Source organism: Ascaphus truei, chromosome 6 (assembly GCF_040206685.1).
Source record: "Ascaphus truei isolate aAscTru1 chromosome 6, aAscTru1.hap1, whole genome shotgun sequence".
In the NCBI taxonomy this organism is placed as follows: Eukaryota; Metazoa; Chordata; class Amphibia; order Anura; family Ascaphidae; genus Ascaphus; species Ascaphus truei.
The window spans coordinates 45,684,637-45,695,654 of record NC_134488.1 but is presented as its reverse complement, the minus strand read 5'-3'; the positions used below and the strand labels follow the sequence as shown (position 1 = coordinate 45,695,654).

The 11,018-nt window shown below is 48.1% G+C and overlaps 1 protein-coding gene across 2 annotated transcripts in view; it reads right to left on the bottom strand.

Moving 5' to 3' along the window:
* Positions 1-4,063: 4,063 nt before the first annotated feature.
* LOC142496965 (NXPE family member 1-like) overlaps positions 4,064-11,018 on the bottom strand; it is a 55,895-nt gene continuing 48,940 nt past the window's right edge. For both annotated transcript variants that reach the window (XM_075604101.1, XM_075604100.1), the window contains one exon: positions 4,064-7,129. In XM_075604101.1, coding sequence (XP_075460216.1) covers positions 6,594-7,129 — 536 coding nt within the window. In that variant the 3' untranslated portion in view covers positions 4,064-6,593. The remainder of the gene's footprint in view (positions 7,130-11,018) is intronic.

Here is an 11,018-nt window from a genome sequence, read left to right as displayed (position 1 = left end):
TGTTCCTCAGTGTTTCCTGTGGCATGTCTGCACTCTTGCTTTTCCCGTGGCCTTCCTTCCACTCTGTTCCTGTTCCCCATTCCTGTACCCACTGCGCTGCAGCACCTGTGCTGAAGCACCTTCGCTGAAGTTTTTCCTGTTGCTTAATTTTTGCCTGTGACCTCGACCTTTGCTGCTGTGCCACCTGCCTTGACCCCAGCATGCCTAGGGGCTACTCTGTCTTCTTCAATGTTGACCCGGCTACGCACGACTACGAACTACGCAACCCGAACCCTGCTTCATGGTCTACGGTCGGTGTTTTCACATCCCCACCTCAGCCCTGCGGTCTGGTCCAGGTTTGTGGTGAGCATAAGCGTTACATAATGGGCTTTACCATAGGCTAATTTTCCTCACACCTTACATTAGAGGGTTTTTTTAAGGTTGTGTTTGGATACATATTTGTAGCCATGACCTCTGCAAGCGGTAGGAACTCTTTAGGTATACCCCCCTACCTGTCCTTACACGGATTATCCCTATACCTAGGGTGATTTGAGTTATTAGTTTTTGTACATGTATCTCGGAGAAATCATACTCTATGGACTTTGCAGGGATTCCCACCTACCTGCCAGTCCCGGATGTCACGGATTATCCCTATATTTAGGGTGGATCTAGGTGATTGCTCTGCTTTTTAGCTGTAGGATCTACCGTACATCCACCTTCCGTCATCCATTTTTTCACGGTTCAGGCTCCCAAGCACAACCGTGTGACATTTTTGAGATGTGTCCATGCACATTTTTATGTAAGATTGTGCCGTTGGCATCAGCGTCTTCTTGTGTCATTTCCCCTGCTCTGCCGGGTTTATTTATCTGCTTGCAGCTTCAGCTTCAGATCTGTGATCCAACTGCATTTCTGTCACTATCAGCTGATTCCCTGCAGAACTGCTGATTCTGAGATTTTTCACCACTAGGGGGAGCTAATTGTCTGCATAAGAGCTGTATGCTTCATGCTGCATGGTTCAGTTCTGTGTGTTTTTATGTCATTTACTTTGCCTTTTATTGCATGTCACATTTTTTCCATACAGTTGCACACAGGTTTATCACCAATCATGTACAGTGATTGCTGTACTTGGGACGGTTGTCTGCTTTAGCAATATATAGCTACCAACCTATTTATGTATCCAATTATTAGCTGGTTTTTCCAGTCACTGTCCATTTTTGTGCCTTATATATGTGTCCCCTTTTATTTTACATCAGTCCACACACATTACATTTATTTTAACATTACAAACCCATGATTTGGTATCACCACTCATTGTCAGAGACTTCCTCATTACTAACTATAGGTCATTTGCCATAGGTAATTCACCTCTGTATTACACATCAGTATTTATCCTACTCATTTATTTACAGTACCTTATTAATAAGTAAATCGGTTTCATTTTACTAATAGATACTATACATATCCAATATTGAATTGTTCTTTTTATCCGATTTGTTTACTTACACTTTGCAATATTGTGGTTTATATTGTGGTAATACTTTCTTATCCTATATTTTTTTATCTAACTAGCCACCTAACATCTATTTTGAAAACCCTTTATACAGTAGATACCTTTACGAGTACTCAGGGTTATTAAAGTAGGGATAGTGCAAAATAAATGAGTACTTCAGTATTAGGTGGTAACTTTTTTATTTGGACTAACAATTGACATTATTCATACAATACCAATTGTTAGTCCAAATAAAAAATGATCACCTAATACTGAAGTACTCATTTATAACTGGACAAACACGGCTATTTGTATTTAATTCATAAAGTAGGAAACGCAATTGAGCAGAAGATTGAGGCCAGAATACTATGAGGTCATCAGTGACATCAGAATGAGAGGGTGTGGCTAAGTTGCAGCTGGTACCATTTGTCTTGAGTAGTCATCACTCATTGGTCAAAATCCTGTCTGCTTTTTTAGATAGCCAGGCAGCTGACTACAGCATTGTGAGGTCACATGAGCTCATCGGGACATCATAATACACTGAATGTTGAAGAGCTATAAATGCTGAAGCTAGGATGAGTTATCATTAATCAGCCTGCAGTAGAGGAGGAGGAGAGATTCCTTGTAAGAGCATCAATAACATCCGGATGACCAATGGAGGCACAGAGAGATGTGAGTACAATTCACGTGATGGGATGCCAATCCACATGTGTGTGTTGAATTTGAGATACAGTAGTTGTGGAATTGGTTCAATATTCTCCTTAAAACTTAACATTTTCAACAAAAAAAATGGCTTTGTTTCAGAGCCCAACCATCTTCCTCCACACACAGTTCAGTCCCCACCTCCTTCTACATGCATTACCAGGTGTGGTGCATTACCTGTCCGGCTCACAGGTGGCCTGAACCTCCGCCACTGGGAGCCTGGGGTGTATCCTGGAACGTACTTACAGCGCCTCCACCTGTGCAGGATCCTAGAGTGTAGAATAACCCCTGACACAGACCCATGTACGGTAACCACATACACCAAAGTATATATAAACAGTTTACTGTATATGCAGAACAGAATACAACATAACAACATTACATTAGTGTCACCCTGTAACACTGACCTCACTGGGTCATAAGCCCACACCCTATACCCAAGTGTCCCAAGAGTCCCCCACCCACCCCAGTGCGAGACAGCGCTGCCCACTATGTTGGGATGAGGGTTGGTGCACTTGGTGTATGGTGAAGGTACCTGCCAGGTGTGTCCACACCCTGGCGCGCTGAAAGTAAGACAGAGTGGATCTGCTGATCCCGCAATGAATCCGCCTCTGTGTGGGGTGATGTCCCGCCAGATGGTCCCACCATGAAGATAGTCTCTTATCTTGAGTAGTTGGTCTGATCCCAGACCCAATGATCAGGGCTGCGCAGCGTAGTAGCTGTGTTCCTGAATATCACTAACAACTAAAGGGGCAGGGTCCCTACCTAAGGGCCTGTCCCTGTAGCAACCACAAACTATGGTATAACTCAGGGCCTAGCTGGGGCCTAGGGGGTAACCTGGCCTAGTGCAGGGGCCACCTGCTCCCTTCACATACAATCTCCCCCTACTCTGTCCCAGCACCAACTGACTTGCAAGCCCTCAGCGCGCAAAATGTATCTCTCTCCCTGCAGGAGATCTGGCCACTTGATTGGCTCCCTGGCATCAGGTGGTTAGCAGCCGCAGTGGCTTCTGGGTATTGTAGTCTCTTGCGGACCTTTGTGCTACTGGGGCCACGTGCACGAGTCTGTAATGGCCGCCGCTGACTCTCCTGCGCAGGCATGAGCTCGGGAAGACCCTGCACTGTGACTCGCCGCATCTGCGCAAGCGCGAACCTCACGCCAACCACAACATGGCCGCCGGACACCTTCTGCGCATACTTGAACCTCCACGCATGCGCGATCACTGTAAACATGGTGGCACCCTGCAACAGATGTTGCAGGCGCCCCCGGCAATGCGCTCGCCCCCAAAGGTCCCCGACAAGCCGTGGGGGTCTCCGTTCTCCTGCAGAGGTAAGGGGGGAGCCAGGGGGAACCCTGCTACACACCCATACACGGTCCAGCCCCCCTACACACACATTCCCTTTTCATAACCGTGACAGGGGTGGTTTCCCTGTCTAATAGCTTGACAGGGAAAATATATGTGCAGCTACTGAGTCCGGGGGGGAGATGATTAATCTCAGCCTGAATGTAAAAGTATTGCAGAAACAGAATCAGAGTCATTAGGGGGAAAAGCCACTGACTTTCTTAGGATGTCTTTGTGAATGGTTAATCTCAACACTTCATCTTCGGCCTCCTGGTCCTCTCCTCATTTTCCGTGGGCAGTGACAGTAAAGTAAAGTAAAAATAAATAAGAGTGCGTGTGCCGAGCACGCGCATTGTAAGTGAAACTTCTTTGTCTTTTGTCACTGTTTTGTTACAGAAATTGTATTCGTGATGGTGATGTTTTTAATGAAAAATCAAAACAAAATTTCAGTGATAAAACGCAAAGAAGTGTGACTTAAAACGCGCATGCCTGGAACACCCCCCCCTATTTTTACTATTTGCACTTCTATATTTATAGTAACTGTGAATTCCTTTTCTGTGTTTGTGTGTGTGTGTGTTTCTGTGTGTGTGTTTCTCTGTGTGTGTGTTTTTCTGTGTGTGTGTTTCTCGGTGTGTGTGTTTCTCTGTGTGTGTGTTTGTGTTTCTCTGTGTGTGTCTCTGTGTGTGCGTGTGTTTCTGTGTGTGTGTGTTTCTCTGTGTGTGTTTCTGTGTGTGTGTGTCTCTGTGTGTGTGTGTGTTTCTTTGTGTGTGTGTTTCTATGTGTGTGTGTGTTTCTCTTTGTGTGTGTGTTTCTCTGTGTGTGTGTCTCTGTGTGTTTGTTTCTCTTGTGTGTCCATGTTGCTGCTGTGGAGGCCTCTGCACATGCGCACTGAGCCCGGAGGCCTCTGTGCATGTGTGCCAAGTGCTGGAGGCCTCTGTGCATGTGTGCTGAGCACTGGAGGCATCTGTGCCTGTGCGCCAAGTGCTGGAGGCCTCAGCACATGCGCGCCATGTGTGCTGAGCACCGGAGGCATCTGTGCCTGTGCGCCAAGTGCGGGAGGCCTCTGGCATATGCACCGAGCGTGGGAGACCTCTGCACATGTGCGCCGAGCTGCCAACACTGACGTTGCCGACAGCCTCTTTTGCCAGAAGTGATGTCACTTCCCTGTCTGTACTTCCGTCACCATGAAGGCATTTTTCTGCAAGGGAGATTTTTGTTTGGTAGGTGCCAACAAAGAAGTTTCACTTAAAAAACTAACTACTGGCCAGTAACCCCTTAATTACCTTAGCAGTTATTAACAGCTATGGTAATTAAGGGATTACCCCCCCCCCCTTGCTACCCACCGGGAGTCCTAACCAGCCTGCCTGGGGCAACTACCTTCATCCCCCATCCCCAGACATACAAATGTGCAAAAGCACTAGTAGCCAAATATGACTAATAGTGGTTTTGCCCATTTTTGTTGAAAAAATATAAATACACAATAAGATAAAATGTACATTACTATACATTACTATACATTACAACACACAGTAGGCAATAAACCCATTGATTGTCACTGTGGTAACCTATGCCCCCCATGGGGCACAGATAACCACATTGTCAGAGAATGGCAACCTAAAAAAAAATTAAAAAAATATTTTTCAACCAGACTCCACTACTATGTATATGCGATTATTAATATTGAATATTGTCTCTTTCTTTAAAGGCCAAGATGTCCAAGAGACAGCCAGTCCGAAGAGGAAAAATTAAAGAACATTGTAAATTTGGAAGAAGAGACTTTGTATTTTTGAATTTTAAAGATCTCTGTCATCTTTCATGAATGCACTGAGGTATAAGCTCTAAGTAGTCACTTGTATAGCCCAAAAAAGGTGTGCATACCCAATTTTACAATGTCAGTGCATAAGACTTCAATGGGCATCTCACTTCTTATCTTGCTTTTACATAGTTACATATATAATATATATATTAGCTGACTAAGCAAGAAAAAGAAAACAATATGATGCATGGCTCACTCATCTCCCACCCACCATCCCAAGGCCAACAGCTGGACCACTCTCGCCGGACTCTACAAGAGGGAGTTACCAGATAAGGAAAAAGCGAGGGGCTCTGCTAAAACAAAGAGAGAACACTGTCAGCATTTCAATAAGGCGAGGCAAAGTTTAAAGAAGAAAAAACTACACACACACACACACACACACACGCACGCACGCACGCACGCACACACACACACACACACCACTTATACAAAAGCACAACTTTACTTATAGCTACGGAAACCAAAAGCCTGGTCATTGTTATACGTAGAAAATGATGTGAAAATATTATTCTCCCATACAGGTGATCAGGTGAATTTCATATTGATTACTAGTAATAGTGTAAAAAGGTTTAATGAAAGTGAAATATTCTACAGGGACTCTGAGATGTAGTGAAATAAATCTGGTATACGGAAGGAGTAATCTACTGTATGGATAAAGTTACTGGTCATTGTTGAGGAAAAATCCACTTGAGATCCATTGCCCAGGCCTTACATATTTGTGACTTTCTTGACTCGAGCCCCCCAGCTGCAAAACAGAGGCAAAAGTATTGCACAAACAGCACCAGAGTCATTAGGGGGGAAAGCCATTGATTTTCTTAGGATGTTTTTATAAATCTAGTGATGTTTTGGGCATAAATACTAGTCCAGTTTTTTCTTACCCAAATCTGGTACTAATACTGTAAGTATTTTTAAATCCGTTTTTAAGTTAATTTGGAAACATGGTGAGCTGAGACTTTACAGCAGTTTCATTTCCTCTAGCTGATTCCTTTTGTGATATCACTGCATGGAGTTTGCAGAGGAAAAGCCCCCTTGTATCCCACTATCCTTACCTATATTGTCTCTATGATAAGGATAGGGTGCGTAGGGGTAAACAAAACACTTGATTGACAAACATTCCCCTATGCAAGAGGCCCTGAAGAAATACAATGTGGCATGAATGTCCAAGGAAGAAATAGAAGACCCATCTTTGCTTTTAGAATGGTGACATTAGTCTAAGAAAGACAATCAGATTGTTAATGTCTTTACAAAAGGTTGCTGCATAGGATTTAACAAACATAGGCTAAAAACAGATTGATTTGATTCTTCAAGACGTGGTCTGCTGGGTGGAGACTGTATAAATCAAAAGCATTGGTCATGTCCCACACATCAATTATACCGATGTTTAGACCCTGGAAGACGGTCTTGGCTACAAAGTATTGAATGTAGCCATGGAAGTCGCTCAACCTCTCAACATTGCTGTTAAGCTCTCTTGTGTTTTCCGTTTTGAAGACAACCTTTGTGCCAGGACTGCGCAGCAAGATGCGTTCCACGGCCTTGCGTGCGTTCAGCAGTCTTCTGATGAGCAGTGATAGGGGGAAGGGTCGGAAGTGGTGTCCCAAAGTGAAGACGATTATAGTGTCAGAACCACCAGGCAGATGGTCAATTTGTCGGGCAACATAACTGTAGCTTTTAACTGTGTAGAAAGTTTCAAGCAGAAACGGGTATCTATGCTTCTCCCAATGGACATAGATATTCTTGCTCGTGTCCAGCTGTAGGGATTGACTTTCCCAACCACTTTCATGGAGGTTAAAAAACTTCAGGGCTAGAAAGAAAGATAAATGGAAAACCATTATGTAGAGCAATGGAGGAAGACACTTAAAAAGGCAATCCCAGGGGGCGGATTTTTTTTACAAATGATTCTTTTTACATGTGTAGCACTTTCCCCCCACCCTAAGTGAGATCATATAGCTACCGGTGTTTCTGGTGCTGGTGCATACCTGTGAGGTTGAACAGAAGGTCCTGAGAACTTCTGGAAAAGTGTCAGCTTATGTACCCCAGGGGAGGGGCTTTTAACCCTGCCCCATAACAGGGCAGGTCTGATACTGACGGGTATCACATCATTTACATGTGACCCAGCCAGTATCCTCCCCAGGGATCACACTCTCTGGTTGTTGTTAGGCCCACCACTGGATACAGCAACAGTTCATCCAGGCTGCAACAACAAGCTAAGCCTCCATGAGAGAGCTTATCCCCCACAGTGCCTGTGTCTAACAGGACTTATACTGATAGGGCCACAGAAAAGATGATAGACAGGGGACTAAATAAAGTAAATAAATACAGTAGCCAGCTAATCCAATGAATACAAGCTGTAACAACATCAACAATGAATTAATTAAACCATTAACCAATGAAACCAATTAACTCCTAAACCAACTTAAAATGAATAGTAACACTAACCAATCAAACCAATGAATTACTACAAAATTAATGAATGTAAACATTAAAAGACAAAGAAATAAATTCAAACAATATCTGAAATAACCATAAAACGCATTAGCTAAAATAATACAACATTAACTACAAACGAACACCAATCGCAAACATGTTATTACCATTAAGCAGGAAAAAAACAAACAATCACATCCACATAAGAAATTGAAATAAAAAAAAACAACAGCAATACACTGCCGACACACTTAATTGCAGTGCGGCCAGATCCGCAAGCCGGGAGATTTCCCGGCTTGCTAGTGGCCGCCCCTCGGCGTTCCGCGCGTCATAGACGCGCGGTCACGCGTCTTCGGGAGCCTGCGCCCCCTGCACGCGCGTCGCGGGACGGCGGCAGGGGGTTCCGGGGGACCCGGCGGACCCGGCAGCGGTAGGGAGAGCGGTAGGGAGAGCGCCCCGATCGGAGGGCGCTCTTCCGCTGCTTCGGCGCGCGCCCGTCACTCTCGGGCGCGCGCCAGGCTACTGCTGCGGCCAAGAACGGGCAAATGCTCGAATAAACTTGGCCGCAGCAGTACCAAGCCACAAATGCCCCCCAAATATTGTCATAATAATGTATTAATCTGTACCCTAAAGTGGTACAGATTAATATATTATCAGTCAATGTGCCTCCTCCAAAAAATCAAAAAACACATCCAATGAAGAAATCTGTAAAAAGAGACATTTACAAACATTCAATATATTACTTACCATTAAAAGCGGTGGCCTCCGACTCCCAGGGTAACAGGAAGCTCACGTACCTTGAAGGCCTCCAACAGCATGACTGACTGGGTGGGTGGGTGACTGACTGCGTGGGTGGGTGCGTAGATTACTGTGTGGGTGGGTGGCCCCAATAAATTTGGACCCCCACCACCCCAATACATATACAAAATACCCCCACCACCCCAATACATTTACAAAATACACCCACCACCCCAATATATTTACAAAATACCCCCACCACCCCAATACATAATCAAAATATCCCTAACTCCCCAATACATTTACAAAGTACCCCAACCACCCCAATACATATACAAAATACCCCCACCTCCCCAATACATATACAAAATACACCCGCCACCCCAATACATATAATATTCATACTTACCTTGGAGATGGTGTCAGGAGGGGGGGGGGGCAGTGGATGCGGAGAGAGGCTAGTGGATGCGGAGGGGGGCTAGTTGATGCGGAGGGAGGCTAGTGGATGCAGAAGGGGGCTAGGGGATGCGGTGAGGGGCTAGGGGATGCGGAGGGGGGCTAGTGGATGCGGAGGGGAGGCAGTGGATGCGGAGGGGTGTCAGTGGATGCGGAGGGGGGCAGTGGATGTGGAGGGGAGTCAGTGGATGTGGAGGGCGGGCAGTGGATGCGGTGGGCGGGCAGTGGATGCGTAGAGGGGGCAGTGGATGCAGAGGGGGCAGTGGATGCGGAGTAGGCAGTGGATGCAGAGGGAGGCTAGTGGATGCAGAGGGAGGCTAGTGGGTGCGGAGGGGGCTAGTGGATGTGGAGAGGGGGCAGTGGATGCGGAGGAGGGGCTAGTGGATGCGGAGGGGGGCAGTGGATGCAGAGGGGGGCTAGTGGATGCGGAGTGGGGTTAGTGGATGCGGAGTGGGTTAGTGGATGCGGAATGGGGGCTAGTGGATGTGGAGGGGGGCTAGTGGATGCGGAGGGGGGGTAGTGGATGCGGAGAGGGGGCAGTGGATACAGAGGGGAGGCAGTGGATACAGAAGGGAGGCAGTGGATACAGAGGGAGGCAGTGGATGCGGATTGGGGCAGTGGATGCGGAGGGGGGCAATGGATACAGAATGGAGGCAGTGGATACAGAGGGGAGGCAGTGGATGCGGATTGGGGCAGTGGATGCGGAGGGGGGCAGTGGATGCGGAGGGGAGGCAGTGGATGCGGAGGGGAGGCAGTGGATGTGGAGGGGAGGCAGTGGATATGGAGGGAGGCAGTGGATGCGTAGGGGGGCAGTGGATGCGTAGGGGGCAGTGGATGCGGAGGGGGGCAGTGGATGCGGAGTGGAGGCAGTGGATGCTGAGGGGGGGCAGTGGATGCAAAAGGGGGGCAGTGGATGCGGAGGGTGGGCAGTGGATGTGGAGGGGGGGCAGTGGATGCGGAGGGGGGTCAGTGGATGAGGAAGGGGGGCAGTGGATGCGGAGGGGAGGCAGTGGATGCAGAGGGGAGGCAGTGGATGCGGAGGGGGTCAGTGGATGCGGAGGGAGTCAGTGGATGCGGAGGGGGGTCGGTGGATGCGGAGGGGGGTCAGTGGATGTGGGAGGGGGTCAGTGGATGTGGAGGGGGTCAGTGGATGCGGAGGGGGGGCAGTGGATGTTAAGGGAGGCTAGTAGATGCGGAAGGGGCAGTGGATGCGGAGGGGAAGCAGTGGATGCGGAGGGGAGGCAGTGGATGTGGAGGGGAGGCAGTGGATGCAGAAGGGAGGCAGTGGATGCAGTGGGGAGGCAGTGGATGTGGAGGTGGGAAGTGGCACCCCCAACATCCCCCCCCTCCCCCCGCTCAAACAGTCACCAGCGGATGGCTGCGGTAACCAGGGGAGCGCCGGGAGAGAACCGCACCTGCCTGACCCCCCTCCCCGATCGAGGAGGGAAGCGCACGAGGAGAGCAGGAATTCCCACTCGCGACAACCGCCGGACTCGCTCCACCCCCCTGGTCCCATCACTCCCCCCGTGCCTACCACTCGTCCCCCCTCCACGTGTGCCTACCTCAACCCCCCCGCGTAACTACCTCCCGCCCCCCGCCCCCACGTGAGCCTACCTACCCACCCCACCCCCACATGCCTACCTCCCGCCCCAGCCTAGCCGTGGGGATTGAGGGAGCACCTAAGCGCCTGACTGAACCACACTGGGGGACTGGCCGCAACAAACATCAGGGCCTGGCCAGAGGTCGGGGAATGGCCAGGCCCCCCCCCCAGCCAGAAGGCCCGGGACACCACCCCGGCAGACCCACCCTGTTGGCGGGCCTGATATTGTTAGCCTATATAGCACCTTCCTTACTTTTTAGAGTTCACCAACAAAAAGGATTCCTGTTCTCTCTCTACCTATTCCCTAGCTAATTGCATTTTGATTCTTAGTTGGCAACTCTATTCAATTATTATTCTGGAGGCCAGGGTCATGTGTAGTATGATTAGCCCAGATAGGTTCAACTTGTTCCTTTTACAAGCACAACAAGTTCTTTGTCTTTCTTTACTTATTTGAGAAAAAGCATGGATTTAC